The 18,744-nt window shown below is 39.7% G+C and overlaps 1 protein-coding gene across 1 annotated transcript in view; it reads left to right on the top strand.

Annotated features, from left to right (window-relative positions):
- The window catches only part of LOC111874385 (aristaless-related homeobox protein), a 68,136-nt gene that overhangs the window by 25,449 nt on the left and 23,943 nt on the right, over nucleotides 1–18,744 (top strand). Inside the window, exon 2 of the mRNA XM_023869854.2 lies at nucleotides 11,169–11,404. Coding sequence (XP_023725622.1) covers nucleotides 11,169–11,404 — 236 coding nt within the window. The remainder of the gene's footprint in view (nucleotides 1–11,168; nucleotides 11,405–18,744) is intronic.

An 18,744-nucleotide genomic window follows, 5' to 3' on the forward strand; every position in this document is an offset into this window, starting at 1 on the left:
AGTACACAATTTGCAGTCAGGTTAACTTTTATTGGATTTAATCAATACATAACCTGGAGTTTGATGCTGAAAATAACAAAAGTAAACCTCAGTCGTTTATGCCCCCTCATTTCGAATGTTCGTCTCGATGTGGTTTTTCTAACCTCAAGAAAATCTGAAGAAAAAAGAACGATATTTTACAAAGACAAAAAATTCCACGTGAAAATTTCAAGTTTATAACCTTAAAAGATCGAACCCATGCACATAGAAGATATCCATCCCGAAATGCAGTACTTCTGTATACCACGGAGGGTAAGCGACTTCCCCTGCCATGTACGTGGTCTATCGTTCTCCTGACTCGTAGATTTCCAAACTGTTGTCCAATTCGCAGAAGAATTTGAGGGTCTTAACTAAGCCACAATATCGGATACTGACAGGTGTATATGAGTTGATTTATAAGCCCTTACGAACCCCAAATCACAAGTCACGTGAAACATCTTTGTGGTAATATGACAAGAAATGTCAAACATCGCCAAATCATATTTACCAAAGCTTGTCGTAGGATAGATCCTGAGCCACTACCACACATGTATACAGACATTCCAACTGTGTATTTCTACATACATAATAATGTTATCTTCTCATTAGCATCTCAGTTTTCCAACAGGTTTCCCAACCAACGTTCTATGTCATATTTGTCCAGCCCACGGTAATTTATATTTTCACTATCTTATCACTGATACTGCATCTGAAGAAGCCATCAAGTTCGTGGTTATGTCGATGTAATTATTCTAATTTTCTTTGTCCCTCTTAGGTGAAATCAATTTATTTTCCTATTTTAAAGATTTTGTGTTTGATATCCTTTCCATAAAGAAAATGACCACATTTCGCAACCGTACAAATAATTTAGGAGCCGGGATAGCTCTGTCGTTATAGTGACTGCCTATGGGCTGGACGACCGAGGGGTCGGAGTTCAATTCGCAGTAGGGTCAAGAATTTTTGCTTCTCCAATCGTCCAGACCTGCTCTGCGGCCCACCGAACCTCCTAGACAGTGGGTACCGGGGCTCCTTCCCGGGGGTAAAGGTGACCACTCACCTCTAACTAGTGCCGAGTTCAAGAAAATGCGGATCTTAACATTTACTCCCTCATACGCATTCATGACGTAGTGCTTAATTAGTTGAACACAGGGACAAATTTACCTTTTCTTTTCATTAGCTCTACAGCCCTCATTTGGGCCTAGGCCTGCCTCCATGAAACTCTCCCTTTCACTTCGGTTTACTAGATCTTAGACGTTCGGTAGGACTCCTTGGGCGGGTGATCAGCTCTTCGCAAGGCCTCTATCTGTACACAAACACAGACAAACGCACACAAGCATCCATGCCCTGAGTGGGATTCGGACCCACACTCCCGGTTTCCAAAGGAGCGAAGACAGTACATGCCTTAGACCGCTCGGCTACCGTGACCGGCGGGACAACTTTACCTTTTACAAATTTTTGGAAACAAACTGTCTGACAGTTTTTAATTAAACAATAAGAAACAATTTTTGAATTTATTCTTCTAATTTCACCGCTAACCTCTTTCTCTTTCTTATGAATAATTATGGATACGCCAGTTGGATGAAATGCGTACGAATAATGAAGCTCTGCTGCGAAATATAAAGAACATGCTTAGCAGGTCGTCCGTGCTATCAAGTTTACTAATACCGGTGTATGGTGCGGGTTGTAGTGGCATATTGCTAGGCTACCTACTAGCGTATTAACTTTTACAAGAGTTTGTAAAACGAATTAAAGGTTAATTAGCCCCAGCGGAAAGTAAGGTATTAGCTTTTAAAGCAATTGACCAGGAAGCTTGTATGCAGCTACAACTCAGAGGTTCGCTGTCCGCGGATTAGAGGAAGAGCCGGTGAGTGGTGGCAGCTTTACGATCGCAGAACATGAAGAAGCGCAATGGCTTTCATATCGTTTCCATGATCCACCACACGGCAACGGGCGTTGAGCAAAAGCGGCGCAAGTACATCCCAAATGCCGATAATAAAATATAAAGCTAAAAGGTAAAATTCTCCCTGTGCTTAACTAATTAAATTCTACGCCATGAAGGCGTATGGGGGATATATTTATAGTTCCACGTACTCTTGAACTCGGCAGTGTTGGAGGTGAGTGGCCAGCTTGACGCTCCAGCCGCTTTACCAACGGGGAAAGAGGCCCCAGTACCCACTGAATAGGAGAATAGGTGGGACACAGAACGTGTCTACACGACTTGAAGAGGAGAGAAATCTTTCCACTACCGCGACTCGAACTCCAACCCCTCGGCCCTCCAGCCCTCAGCCAGTCGCTATACCGAGTGCGCTATCACCGTTCTCAAGATTTTAATACAGGAAACCATAATTTCGTAAGATTTATATGGACGTGAAACTGTGCCTTCAGCGATTGCCGCCAGGTAACGCTCCCAACGCCGTACATCCCTCAGCTTCCATGTTCTACCGCTCCGGCACTCGTTGTCTGGCGTGTATCTCACAACTGACTCGGCGTTACTACGCAACGGCTAAAAACAATGGAATCTCCTCCACCTCACGCAGAGGCGACTGCCTCGTCCTCAGGCTAGGGGCGACTGTCTCGGCCTCAGGCTGTCTCGGTCTGCCTGCCTTCAAGCTCGAAATCTACTCGACTCTCGACTGCTAACCAGAGTCAGAGTCAGAGTCAGCGTCAGAGTCAGAGTCATTTTACGACTGGCGATTTATCGTCAATCAGTCTTGGGGCCAAAACCCTTGAGGTTCAAGAAGAGATATTTTCTTTTGCAACTGAATCCTTGCGGTCACAGTCCTTATGTAACATCCTCTCTGATGAGAGGATGGATTTTTCTCTTGTGAATAGGCTTCGCTTTCGTCAAATGTACGTATCATACATATAGCATGCTATTGAAAATTCATCCTTGTGCACTATATACACGTACAAGTCCTCTGTCAGTCCAGGCTTTGCAAAGCAGATCAGGTCTATCTTACATATCTTATGTTACAACGGCAGCTTGGTCACGTGAACGATCCTAGGGAATAGCTTCTAATAAATGTTCAGAAGGCCTTAGCTTCAATCATTTCTTTGTGCAGACTCCATGTAATCCTCTTATCATAGATTACATCGAGATATTTTACATGATTGAAGAAAGGGTTATTACCTTCATTCAATGCAAAATGAGCCTTAAGAGGCCTAAGTCTATAAGAAAAGTAGATAATTCGATTTTTATCTTCAATGATTTTTTTGTTCAGCGTTCACACCACATCTCAATAACACTGAGAACGCGCTGCAGCTTTCTGAGAATATAATCCTCTTAGCGGTTTGCCGCGTATATACAGGTGATATCAACAAAGAGCCCTAGATAGACACCAGGTGTTTGGGGAATGTTATTTATATACAATCTGTACGATATGGGAGACAGGACGGAATCTTATGACATCCCTGCTTATGTATCCCTTGGCGTAGACATTTCACCTTCGACCGAAAGCTAACAAGCTTCCTTAGACTAATCGAAAAATTTAATAGCAAGCCAAGGTGCCATGTTTTACCAGAGGCTTTTTCAATATCCAAGAATACCGCAGCCATAGGCGTATTTTTATTGAAATTTAAGGTAACATGGTCCGTAAGCCTCATACGTTGAAGTGTTGTGCTGTGATGGGCACAGAAACAAAACCAGCTTGCATTAAGCAGGCATCTTTCTTCAATGTTCCTCTGGATTATTTTCAGAATAAAAAAGTTAAAAGTAAAGGTATCCTTGTAACAGGCCGTGGAGACCCATAGGGTTGTGAGATATTGAAGTTCTCACATTTTCTAGACAATCGGCTCAAAGATGGGGGTTAGGTTGTCAGCCCTACGCCCCGGCCACCCTTTACCCCCAAGAATATTCCTTATACTTCTTTCTGTTAGAGGCTGAGTCGACCCCAGGGCCACAGTGCGGCTGAAAGGATTAGGTAAACTGAAAACATCCACCTCATCGGGATTCCATCCCGCGACCTTCCGGCTTGTAGTATAGTGCCTCAACCAATTACGCTACCGCGTGCCATTTTCAGAATAACTTTCTCGAATTGCTTGCCTGTTACGGAGAAGAGCCTAATCGAATGTAGACTGTGAGGGAATTTTGTGTCCTTTGGAAAATGTGATAGCAGAAGGCAGTGATTAAATAAATATCTAAGGTGTACCAGAGGTGTTCTTGGAAGATTCCTGATTCATTCATTTGGAAAACCATGAAGTCCACAAGCCTTTCTCAGTTTTTTAGTGGAAGGAAAAATAAGAAATTCTCGAGCGAAGAGACCGTGAGAACCGGTATAAGCAGATTGCTCGCACCTCAAATCTTACATAGTGAATTCCATGTTCAAGACAAATTTAATATCTTGGAATTACTTTTGATAACAAAGTCCCGAAATAAACACATAAATAAGACAGCAAATAAGACATTAGTAAGAATATCAGAGCTGTATTCTCTCCTTATATACCACTGCTTCCTCTTACTCGTCATCACGCCCCGGCTACGTGTGACATGCGTGAGATCAGTCATCCGCTGCAGCTGCGAAGATTGTGTTTATTCACACAGATCTAAGATCCGAGAATTTCAGCGTAAAATAATTTGAAAAACGCCACAGCAAGAGATATTAATATCTTATATGAAGATTTCGTAATGAACTTCCACACCATTGAGACAATAAGACAATTTAGTATGGGTCCTGCGCATCAGAACTCTGTTAAATTGCGTAAGAAACCGAGGGATATACTTTCGCATCGAAATGAGAAGATAGCCAAAGAGTACCCAAGAAAGCAGTAGAAGTCTGCGGACGTAACAAAGAATATACACGGGGAAACAAAGAAATATACAAATACATACATAAACAAAATTAAAGAAAGGCAGACTTTATACATTTGCGCCTGTTTGCATACGCGATGTGATGAATGAAGATTCCGCAAGGACATCTCGTGACAGGCGAACTGCAGGAGAAGCTATTGTGTGGGACCTAGTCTTGATGTCTCGGGGCCGTTAGACAACAGAGAGTGTGTCTAGTATTCAGTCATGTAAAGCATTGGTCTCTTCAGTTGTAATATATAAATTTTTCTATTGAAAGTTTGTAACTTCTTAAAGAGTTGTTTAAAAAGTATTCAAATTAATTCATATTGTGGTCTTCTGGGTTACGTAACAGTAATTTGTTAGTGTTCGGATGGAGGCAGTGGGCTTATGTTCTTCCGAAACGTTTGTGTCCCCTTGTCATTCTACACAGTGTCTCCAGTAGATCAATTTTCACTGCAACGATAACCTGAAATTTCATACAACGAAGTTAACTTAGGCTAACAGCAAAAAAAAAAAAAAAAAAAAACATNTGAAGATTAAAAACTTCACATTGACTGAAGCTACTGACTAGGGGAACGTAGAGACTCGCTTCCTTTCTAGAGCGTCAGAACTGCATCGAAGGAGCTTAAGGGGACCCATACACGTATGAGTCTGGCTCGCGAGTACGACTCGGCTCGGGTTTCAATAAGCCAGACTCGTCCATATGTGGGTCGTCACGCTCATACGTGTGTGGTGAAATTAATCCAAGCCCGGCTCCTCGCCGAGTCAGACTAGTACGTGTATGGGCCACCTAAGATAGTACGGTATGTTTCCCGAGAAATACAAGCTGAATACTTCCTTGAGCGGAGGGGCACATGGGAAGAGAAAAGGTGGCAGAAGAACAAACATGCCTTTTCCTTGGATGTAAATAATTGTAAGAAGAAATGCGTAGTTATCATTGAATTATTTATTTATGTAGTCATGTTTTATTTAACTGGTGTATCAAAAACTAATCAGAATATATAGCATGGAATGAGAGGACGATTAGTGATAATTAACTAGAATGAGGAAAGGACCTCTCTTCTAGTTGAAGTTACTATCCTGGCAAATGCCCAGAAGACGTGAGCATAACCACTAAAAATCTTGCCAGGATAGGCGACTTCGGGGACGATATTTGAATGTGGGATGGTACTGAATATAAAGCACGTGCACCACCAACGCGATTGCAACTTTCTGTACTCTCATATTGTACAATCGCGATATTTACTACATGTATCTCGCATGTCTCGTTAGTTACATCTAAGTACAATAAATAAATAGGACTAAGTATATACTTCATATACAAGAACTGAGGTTTTTACGGCGGTGACTATGAAAAATTCCGTCTACTGAGATGTGGCACCGTGTAGATATTGTTTGAACCGACGTTTTGGAGGAACGTATCGCCTCCATCTTCAGGGTAGAAAAATTTGCAGAGCTCAGTCTGCAGCCATCTGCTCACTCTGGTTCCTCGCTCGCGGATTTTTATACTCTGAAGGTGGAGGCGATACGTTCCTCCGAAACTTCGGTTCACGCAAGACCTACACGGCGACACATCCCAGAAGAGAGCATTCTTCAGATTGCGTATAGATCGTAGTTATTCTAGATTCTACGAAAACTGATAAAACAATGTTGTCCAGATCTCGAATTTGTATCACCCTATGAAACTTGAGAACTCTAAACTAAATGCGTTTGTCACTTTATTATTATTATTATTATTATTATTATTATTATTAATTGTGTTATTACTAATATTAACTTCTATGTGTGTATGTATGTGTATTGTCCTTTCTCACCACATAATGGAATAACCATTCGAAATATACTTATTTTATTTTCTCATCTGTTAATGCTAACTTTAATTTTTCTTGGAATTGTTATTAATTTAATGCCATTATATAGACTGTCGTATTTGTATTTTGTCTTTTAGTTATATCTGTATTTCTATGTACTCGTGCCAACTTTGTTATTGGCCTCTGTGCTGTTACGTCTGCACGTAAATAAACGTGAATTGAATTGAATTATTATTATTATTATAGAGCCAAAATGTATGAAAATGGCGTGGCAATCACGCAAGATTTCATTAACATCTGTTACAAAAATCGCACACAGACTTCATATAGGTCTTACATTCCATAGCTTTGGTGTCAGATTTCAAGTTATGAAACAAATGACAAATCTTCACGAAACTTTGTGTGAGTAGCGTGCCTCACACGTATTAACTTTCTTCACTCCTTAATAACAGCTTGGTGGACACTCGAACTTGTGAAGTGAGAGTGACACTTAATGAAGGGTCCTGACACGACGTTTCATAATAGAGCTAGGAAATATATGCACCGTTGCTGGGGTAATGGTTTTGTAGAATGTAAAACAACAAAATATGGCTGCATAAAACCTGTATCGTTATAACTATTACATAATTGGCGCTACACACATATTTTATATCAAGGTAGAGCATAAACATGTCTACAAATTCTATACAAAATGTTTTTTATCATGGCGACGGTGCGATATTTTAGGGTAAGCCTATGTCAGGCAAACAGACTCTGGACAAAATCTGTAGACTCCTTAATTCATAAATTCTTTCACAAAATAAAATATAATAATAATAATAATAATCCATAACATGAATGTATAAGGGGTGGGCCTTCTCGGCCCTTGCACCGCGACCTACAGTGGTCTATTCATAATTAGAGTTGCAAGCATAGAAATTTGTTTTGAGTATGATTTCCTCGTTTTGATCTTTTGCGCACTATCCAAAATGCTAGCCTATGAGCTCAACAGAATTTTGATTTTGAATTTTAAACTTACAATACTTGAGTGAGACACTGATAACACAACATTTTTAGGACATTAAATCTGCAATGGAAATCAGGATTTATAATTTCTATCTGGAAGTACTTGATTATTTTTTTCTATACGATACGACAACGATAATAATAAGCAACAGATATGCACCATCGTAGAAAAGTCGCACATTCATAATCTTGTTTACTTTTGCAAATATATCCATGTCACACCATAGTCAGGCCATTAAAATTATTCAACAAAGCCACTGTTACGCAATTTAAATTTTTTCTTCTATAAATATAATTAGAAGCTTATGAACAGATACTGTTTCTTAATTTTAAAATTAGAGAATAGTGTTTTCCGTATTTGTAACTCTTATTTAGCCCCAATATTTAAAATACTACAATTCTTTCATTATTTAGAAGAAATAATTATCTGAGAGCTAATCTTATTGCTGTTACGTCTATGGTCAATATACATCCTGTGGTGACTACTACTATTTAATTTTATTTACGTTTTAAAAAGTTGTAGACTGTTTATGGTAAAATAACTCTATAATTACTTAAGACACAAGAATATGCATAATGTGAAGCAATTAACATAATGATAAACTTGAGTTTCTGGTGACTAAAAATGCTTAAAAATAAAACAAAAAAATGCAGGTTCATGGATTCTTTGAACTCAAATTTTCTTTCCTTTAACATATTAAACCAGAGCGCTAACTGCATGTAACGCTTGGTTTAATATTAAAACACCTGCATTTTCCGTACAGTGTGTTTGTGTTTGTTGCGACTCTCCGAATGAACTGTGTTTATCTACCTATACAGCTTACACCGATTGGACTTTGTAATGGAGACGCAGTGTTCTCTGTGGGGGAGGAATCGAAGTTTTGAAGGTTATTTAGATGAACTTTATGCTTCAAACGGTTAACATGACAGTCACTATAAGTATGATATTAGCCAAATATATCTTGATATGCTGGTCTAAAAAGAATCACTTAGACATTCTTACAGAGATCAAAAGTTAAACATATACCGCTGTTGCTCCAACGTGACTCTGCCCCCTCGACAGAGCTACTGATGATAAGCCCATACAGAACTCAGGCTTAATAGCCCGACTTGTGTTCATTCATTTCAGCAATTATTCAACTTCTGGCTCCGTTAGTAAGCTTGTGTCCAGCCTGCAGATGCTATAAGCTCTACCTTCAATGAAATATCAACTTTTCCTGGCGTGGTCCTGTATCTGCTGTACTTCTTGCTACTTCAGATTTTTGTGGTTTCAGAATTCGTTTTTAGTAAAATAAATTTAGAGCAGTAGATCATGGGTTTGAATCCTCACTCACTCATTCACTCGCTCATGGAGCTGAGCCCTTCTTGAGAAGCTACCAGTTGTGAAGATACTCAAGAATTTCCCGCCATTTTATGGAACCCGACGGTTCATTATCGTGTTTATAAGAGCCATCTACTGGTCCCTAACCTGAGCCAGATGAATCCAATTCATGCCATTCTATCTCTCTAAGATCCATTTTAATATTATTCACCCATCTACGTCTTGGTCTTCTCAGTGGATTGCATCCTGCTTTATTTAAATACAGTTCAGTAGTGGAACCAGTTGAAGTGCTTGCTGGCTTAACAAACCTTTATAGCTTCATATCACTGAAAAGATTTACGTTTGCACCAGGAGTTACTTTTGTAGCGAATGCTTATTATGTAGGTAGAACCATGCTGCTAAAGCAAGTGCCACGTAACTTCGAACAAGGCCAAGGTTAACCTCTAGGCCTCGTTCGAAGTTACGTGGCACTTGCTTTACTTTTCTTTCATATGTAGAATTGTTATGTGTAAGGTACACCTATCGTGTAAATGCACTTTTAAAAATGTTTTATTTGTTATTTTCTCTACCTTATTGGCCTTCATTTTTATTTACTGTGTACACAGATCTGTTACTGCAAGATATGAATCAATTTTTGCAAAGCTAGTGGACCCGCCATTTCCTAAGATCCAGAATATTCTACAGCCTGACGGAGGTTTAATTTTATACAATTAAGTATAAATAATGGAATTATGGTAAGAGTAAATTCAAGAAATGTGCACTATCCTCCTAATTAACATCATTCCATGTTACTCCATAAAATTTGAGAAGTAAAATATAAAAGACAATTTTGTCAGGTGCCTTGATTGATTGAGAAATGAATCTTTTGCAATCTGGAGGTAATAGAATTAACTGCAGTGACTGAAGGGAAACTTCCTAGGGAAATATTTAAACATATGAGGACTGGATTGATTGGGCAGTTGAGATATTATGTAAATACAATTATCTTATTTGCAGGTTCGCTTAACAATCTTAACGTAGGAAATTATAGAAGAACAGGCTGGACTTGATATAAACTTACAGCTGTGGCAAGGGATACAACAAATGAATATAGATTTTTCGTTAGGAAACCTCTGGAAATTACCCACTTGAAAATCCAAGTAAACGAAGGATATGAGTGAGGCCTGACTCTGACGAATGCTGCGGCCGGAGAGAATAATTCAGGGTGTATTCAGTGAGGGGCTTTGTGACTGTCAGAGGGCAACTTACTGCTACACCTCTGTGCTAGTTTGCTTATTAACTTACTCTTAATTAAAATGATACCTCTACTTGTTAAATCCCCTTTCGTTATCTTTGACCAATTTAGTAGTTTGCTTCTTACCATACGTGTATGGCTGGCAAATAGACGATGTGGATTGCTTAATTAGGCCTATTGTATTTTAGAATTTGCTAGTATGTGGTCCAAATGTTCTGTAGACGTAACTCTTGGTGTCTTAGAACAGAATGATTAGGAAAATATTTGTGCATAAGGGGATGCTAGATGAAATTGCACGAGAAGTTTCATAATTTTTAGACCTGCTCTTCATCGTGTATTGGTAGTATAATCAAATGAAGGATGAAAGAATAACGAGGCATGTAGCACGCAGGGGAGGGATGTGGAATGGATACAGAAACCCTTATGAAAAGAGAGAGATAACTTGGAAGAACTAGATGTAGACAGGACCGTAAAATTGATCTTAATGAAATAGCTTGAGGTATCGTTAACTGGATTTATTAGACTCAGTTTATGGTCCAGTTGTGATTTTTATGAACACGGTGATTAACTTTCGAGTACCATAAAACGTTGAATATGTCTGCCTAAGTGAGCGGTTATTAGCTTCTTAACGAAGAATGTGCTTCATGGAATTAGTTCTAGGTAAAAGAGTAGCAAGGCATGTACTGTCTTCGCTCGCTTGGAAACCGGCATCGTGGGTTCGAATCTCACTCACGGCATGGATGTTTAGTTTGTGTGTGTGTGCGTTTTTCTGTGTTTGTGTACAAGTAGAGGCCTTGTGACGGACTGATCACCCGCCCAAGGAGTCCTACCGAATGTGTAAGATCTAGAAAAACCGAAGTGAACGGAGAAGTTCATGGAGGTAGGGCTAGGCCCACTGGGGCTGTAGTGCCAAGGAAAAAAAAAACGGCGTAGCAAATACTTTGTTTCAATTGGAAGAAATTCGCCATGACAGCGGTTTGCTTGTTGCTGCAGAAGGGGATTGTGGGGGACGGGCGGAAAGCGGCTCGACGACGTCTGGCGATCTGGACGCTGCGGACGGCGAGCTGGAAGCAGAGGTGAAACCGCGGAAAATCCGTCGCAGCCGTACCACGTTCACAACATACCAGCTGCATCAGCTAGAGCGCGCCTTCGAGAAGACGCAGTACCCGGATGTGTTCACTAGAGAAGAACTTGCCATGAGACTGGACCTCAGCGAGGCCAGAGTACAGGTACTGTCGCGTCTCAGTCAATTGAATCTTCACTTCTTCAAAGACATTCTCAGAGCTGTATCAATTATAGCGTATGACGTATAGGAAACAGTAGGCCTACTTTAAATAAAATGATTATATTAGTAAACTATTCATGTACTCCCCAGAAGGGACCTGAGAAGAACACAAAGTAACTGTCAGGGTACTCGGTCTATTGCTCTATATTCCAACTCTTGCTTTCTTGAATAATATGAAGTAAGCATGCAAATTACTGAATGTACGTAGTACGTAATGCGTAGTATTATCTCTTGAGAGATCTTGAAGTCGACATAACTTGGGTTCAAACTCGTATGTTGAAACCTGTGTGTAGGTTACATCTCTCATTAGAATGTTTCAGATGGATTTGCCTCTTGATTCTTTAAATGCTGGTGAGACGAGTTGGTGTTGCATGCATGAGAGAAATCATAAGTGCATCGACAATTTTGTTCGAAAGCGGAAAAGGGAAGATACATCTTTGAAGATGTAGACGTAGATGGAAGGAACATAATAGATTTGAACTTGAAGAAATATGAAAGGGGTGTGTGGATTAGATTCCCTTGGTGCAGGAGGGGGTCAAATGACGGGAATTTGTGAATTCGATAAGGGACATTTGGATTTCGTAGTAGACGAGGAATTTCTTGAGTTGCCGAGCGACTGTTAGCTTCTGAAGAAGTTATACTGATCTCTGAAGTTAATTAGGTAGCTGATGAGAGCCTGAGAAGACACAATAGTGTAATATCAGTGTAGAAATCGTAGTCTTCTTCAGTCTTCACTGAAACCGACCATCTTCTTGCAGAGAAGTAAAGTCGGACAAGAAGACACTGCAGTGCACGGAAAAGGGACTGTATACTTATGAATGCTTGCACGCGCACAGGTAAAGGTATCCTACTTTAGGTGGGATGTAGTTTCTCTCACTGTACGAGAGTAATCAAACAAGAAACATTACTCACATTAACAGTTCAAGTTCACCCCCAATATTAAAAGAATATTGGTAATGAGGATTCGACTAGTACATTATTTTAACAGTCATGACTGATGTAGATAATGACACGAGTATGGAATAAGTATCAGAATAGATTTTGAAGAGTTCTGACGATGGGGGATGACATATAAAATTACTGTTTTGGACTTTTTCCATCATCCGGAATTCTAGGTAATAGAGGACACTCTAGGTAATAGAGGACATGACGTTTCGGAAACTAGATCTGTTTCCGTCTTCAGGTGAGAAAGGAAGACACCTACTCAGTTGGGCCCCTCAGAAAGAGCTAATCTCAATCACTCGTCCGCGGTGGGAAGCCAGCGACTAACCGCTTGAACTACGGCGCGGTCAGTAGACTCAAAGTTTGTGTTCTTCAAAATGAAGTACATTTTATGTCAGCATCAGTTCTCGCGTGTTTATGGCTGCGTGACTAATAATAACGGGTGTTTGGATTGGATGATGGGATTTATTGACACCTTCTTTTACAATTTCTCGTCATCACAATTAATTACAATAACTCACAATAACTCCCCAGTCGAACTTGTTCATTTCTGATTGGCTCTGTTCTGGTTTATTCTGCTCTGAACTACGACTTTTCTGGTCTTCGACTGGACTTCTGATTTGCGACTGAACTGCATTCTGATCTGAACGGCCTCTTGCATAACGGGTCGGTATGAAGGAAATTTTCATTTAGATAAAATCTAAAAGGCTTGTATGGTCGTATATTAATAAAATAATCGTGTTTGAACGTCATTCGCCGTCCTAATATTATTTCAGACAATGTTTCGGAGACAGGACTCTGTCTTCGTCCTCTGCTATGAAATGTATTCTTTTCGGCCCAATCGATAGGGCTGGTCCTTACCTGTGGACAGGGAAGTAATACAAATTAATGTGTATAAACCAAGCACGACATAAAAATACCTGGGAGTTAAGAGTGAAACATATCCCGCCACTTAGGTTAATACTTGAACGTATGGTCGTGCATAATATTCCGGCCGAAGCCCATAGAACCAGAGCCAAACTTGAAAGCTATGCTGGAACCAATGAAAAGTTTAAAAATAAGTACAGAGGAATAGAGCTCAAGGAGGAACACGTCAGTGAGAGCTTAAGAACAGCTAAATGAATACCTGTGATTGATATATAAACTTACTTGCAGAATGCAGACAGAAACTCGTCACGTTGAGTCCAGGGTTGAAACATTTGCAGATATCATTAAACTGGATATAGCCGTAACTCGCTAACTTCTTCTTTAAGGGTGGGAATACTAATGAGAGAGAGATCCAGGAATGATTGACTGGTTCAGACGAGCTACTAGAGATATGTGGCCTGATTCCTTGTGCTGCCTGTAAATTCTTAGCGTCTTTCCAATATATTTGTGGCTCTTTCGTGTGCTTGTTGTGTCGGGTTTGATTTTACCAGTTGATCTTTCGGCACATTGAATGTTTCCTTCTTAATGACTATTGCCAAATGTCTGCTTCTCGTCGCTTCAAATGCAGTTCTCTTTTCATAACTCCTAGAAATAATTAGAAGTAACAATTTTGGGCGTGTATGAACTTTTCGTATAGAAATACAAACGAAAGCATTTTAAGTGGACGTTTAAAAGTATTAAACGTTATCAGAACTACGCGGTGCCCATTAGTCTGTATGTCAATACTGTGATTTAATTTAGGTAGATTTGTGTGACGGAACACTCATTAAGGCAGCCCTAATGGCTCAGGGAATTTCCATCCCAACAGTCAAAAATAGGAATTTCCTTTGTTTCTGGCAACGGATCTAACTATGGCCATTCTCTCGTTTTTATTTTCCTTTACATATGGACAATATGGAAGGACAGTCATCCTTAGGCTGAGGCTGCAACAGTCTGGAGGCCCCTGCAGCCTTTCGACGCAACACAAACTGCAAACTGCGCTGCTGCATTTGTGTACTCACGGGTGGGACTTCCCGAACACGTGATTCCGACACAAAGATCGGCCAGGAGTGATATTTTGCAAGTGTACACTAGCCACTCACCCGTCCTGGACACGTTATTTTAAACCAGAGCCAGCAATGAACAAAATGACCAGTTAATGTTGCAGTGATTGCAGAGAACAGGGCTGGACATGTTTTCATCATAGAACCCACCATCTGTACGTTGCTCCTGTGTACAGATGGGCAAATTTGAATGTATGCACATCACCAATAAGGATAAAATTACATTAACGAGACGAGAAGAAGAACATTTTTGAGGAAAATAAATGGAACTATTCGTCATGATTTTTTTTTAATCAAACCGAACCAGCAACTAAGAGAATTCTATATAACCGGAAGTTCTGGTGGTATATATTGAAAGGAGACGATTGGAGTCATTGAGGCGTATGATTAGAGTCGAATGAATATGAATGAATAAGAAAATGTATGAAAGTAGCCCAGAATGCACAAGGGAAGGCGAAATCAGAATGTGTCGACATGTAATAGGATAATTGTCGAATGTTAGATTTATTGCAAATCCTTATAGAGGTTCTCAGATTTTTACATGCGAACGGACAAATAAACTGATAGACTTCATGGAGCTAATGGGCACATATTTGCGACTTTTCTCTATGAAAAAGACACAAAAATTATACACGTTTCATTAAGCATAATGCAACCAATCGTGTGAACACAGAAGTAGATCCATTTTCCGAAAATCGTATAGATCTACATAAAATGTACCGTTTTCTCTTTATTCGTAGACTGGGACGAGACTGGCTCCACTTCTTATACCGGGCACAGTTTGACTTGTTTTAACAACCCCAAGTGATTATGATAGATGAGTGTGAAGCAGTTGATGGAGTTAGAATTGGCAAGGAAAACCGATGTGTTCGGAAAATCCTGCTCGAATCCTACGTTATCCACCACAAATCCCACATAACCGGAGCTTTTTTCGAAGAAAAGCCAACGCCGTGGGAAACCGGCAACTAACCACCTGAACTATGGCACCTTCCAAATGCCCTTTAGACAAGAGTCAATGTTTAAGTTCATATATGCATGATAAAACGGACAACCTATAGAGATTCATAAACATTTTGGGCCTACTGCGCCATTGTTCTCGTGCAAATGACAAGTGAAAAGCATCACCCTTTAGTGACAGCTGAATAACATCTGATGAGCTGAGCAGGCCCGAGTTGTGTCAACGGGGGGGATCGATCCAGCGACTGTCCAGTGAACAATAATTAACAAAGTAAAATTGCCCAGTTTCGTGATATACATTACTTCATGATACTGCATTCTAAATTTTCCTTGAAATTAAGTGGGCATACGTGTTCTACTGTTAGTTTTAATAGCTCTGAAAACATTGCTCGAAAGTGGAGTCGAATTTAGGATGTCATATACAAAATAAGGCATGCCTCGAAATTCTGTACGGTACTATGTGACATAAAAAGATAAAATGCAAAGTTATCTCTGTGACAGACCGTGAAGGCCTATACGGCTGTGAGACGTCGAGGCTCCCACATTTTCTCCAGATAACCGACTTACAAATGGCGGTAAGGTTGTTAGACTTAGCGTCGGCCTCTCTTTACCCCTAGGAAGATTCCTGGTGTTGATTTCTTTTAGAATCTGAGTCGAACCTAGGGCCATAGTGCGGCTGGAAGGATTAGGTCAATTGAAAAAAAAAATCAATTTCATCGGGACTCGAACCCGCGACCGTTCAGTATAGTGCCTCAACCAACTACTCTACCGCGTGCCCCCTTTAATGAAATACCAACAGCACGTGGTGTTCCCAAACGGTCACCCGTCCAAATACTAAGCATGCTTAATGTTGCTTAACTTTAGTAACCGAAAGAGGACCGGTGTTTTCAACATGGTATGGCCAAAGACATAATAAAAATGTTAGCATATTAATGAAAGCAAGCTTAGATGCTGAAAATAAGCCACCGTTTTGTGTTAATGCACGTAGCCTATATTACTTCAAGACGAACTCAGTAAAGATAATTGCAACGAAGGTCCAACATATATTGACTACTGATTACGCTGCTTGTTGGCAACAGGCAACAATGGCAGACGCTTATAAAAACAGAACAGAAAAATTTTATTTTACATTTCTTAAAAATGCTTGTAGGATCAGTAGAAATGTTACATTTTTGTACATCCTTTTCACAAAATAGCCGTATAATGGAGGGTCATGTATGCTGATTTGCATCTCTCATCCTAAGTGATTGACTTTAGAAAATAATCCTGTTGTCGGAGGTGACACTACAAAGGAGAGGAAATTAGATATAATAGAACCAAGAGATAATTTGTGTTATAGAGAAGTGAAACATACATGGAAAATCGAGAGCATTAGTGTATTAAACTTTATGTAGCTGTATATAATACAATTTAATATGTAAATTAGTGTATTATGAATTGTTGCAAGAGTTCGCCAGTTCCCAACCAATTATTCTTAACCAGTGTAATAGAGGTACACAGAACTTGAGCAGCGCCTCATGAAACCAATCCGCACACTAAGAGAGGTGTGGGTCACCAGATAACATCCAATACCCCGTAACTGTTCTGAAAGAGACTGTTCCTTACAAGAATGTCCTGTGGAAAAGTTAATATATTTTCGAGATGTTAAGAATAATACGATTGTTTAGCAAATCAAGCTTATATGGTGACAGCTGTCGGATATTCCTAAGCTATCCGCATTCCAACCGGTAAAATATTTGTGATCATCAGTAGGTTTGTCTGCTGTTGGAATATTTAACTCGAGGCTTCTCGCATCTACTACTTGGATAGTGGCAGTGAAACCTTGCAAGCAAACAAAACACAGGATATGCTAGGTCACGTGGTATTGTATCCCAGGAGATAACAGTCTTCATAATCACAGTGGTGAGATTTCAGTCTCAAAAACCATAGTACTAAGAAATCGGCATTTGGTAACCTAAAGAATGACAGGTTCTTTTCTTCCACACCCTGTGTATAGGGTCAAGTACTATAAAACCTTTCCCGTGTCCATTGTATGGCAGTTATAGCTCCTGTGTTAGAATCCGTTGCCAGGTAATGGATAGGGAAAACTTTGCAGAGGAATAGCCATTGTTTAGATTGTTACCTAACAGTGACTAATAAAACAGATATAGAAGATTTTATTTATGTGTTATAATTGCAGGTAAAAGTAAAGCTATCCCTGCAACAGGTCGTGAAGACCCATAGGGTTGTGACACATCGAGGTTCCCAAATTTTCTCTAGAAAATCAACTCATAGATGGCGGTAAGTTTGTCAGCCTTACGCGCCGGCCGCTCTTTACCCCCCCCCCCAGGAAGATTTATGGTACTCATTTCTGTTAGAGGCTGAGTCGACCCCAGGGCCATAGTGCAGCTGGAAGGATTAGGTAAAATGAAAAATCTAACTTATCGGTACTCGAAACCGCGACCTTCCAGCTTATAGCATAGTGCCTCGACCAACTACGCTACCGCGTACCCCCTTATAATTATAGTAATCATGAAAGTGTTATAATTATTTGTAGTTACGCCTAGTTAATATCCACTGAATCGAATCACGAATCCAGACCCCGTCTACTAATCACTAATACACGTGACAATATTCTTGCATCTGGGAAAGGAAATTCCTCAAATTCCTTCTCATGAGACAAGAACTTCGCTCACGTTCTTCTTGCTACACACTTTTAGTTTTACTTGTGCTGTCGATGTCCCCATGGGACAATGTACTTAAGCAGTGTTTAATTTCGGCCCGTTTCATGAGCGAGTAAATTCGCTATTTCGAACTGCTTTATATTACTCCTGCTGAAATCGAAACATCCCCTTTTCAAATACAATTATTATTTCACAAATACTTTTCTGTTGCGAATGTAGATTTATGTCTTAAAAGATCACTCTTTGCTTTTCCGGAATTAAATATTTTCTTTCAACATTTGAGTAGAGGAGTTCTTGGAACTTTGGCAATTTTGATGCACATAAATAAGCAATTTTATTCTGATGAACTATTTTAATGGCTTCAGTAATGGCTCCAGTACTTCAAGTACTCATTTCTTATGAATCGAGACATCACTAAAATCAATAAAGAGATTATGGCAGGTATGTATGTTTATTTCATAGCTACTGAAATTGTGCAATGACAGAGTCGTAAGAGATTACGAAAAAAAAGAAGATATTAAGCAATGGGAAGAGTACTTCATGTGGAGTAAAATGGAATGAATTCTACTTTAATCTTGCCTTAATCTTTTTTCTTCATTTCCCGCAGATCGCCATTAATTTATAACCTCCCCCATTATCAGCCATTTATCATGAATTATATTACAAACACTGCTTCATGAATCTCCATTGACGGAGGTATAAGGCTGTAAAGAAAATTTTAAATTATATTATTGTTACGTGTCTGAGCGGGA

Source organism: Cryptotermes secundus, unplaced genomic scaffold (assembly GCF_002891405.2).
Source record: "Cryptotermes secundus unplaced genomic scaffold, Csec_1.0 scaffold197, whole genome shotgun sequence".
In the NCBI taxonomy this organism is placed as follows: Eukaryota; Metazoa; Arthropoda; class Insecta; order Blattodea; family Kalotermitidae; genus Cryptotermes; species Cryptotermes secundus.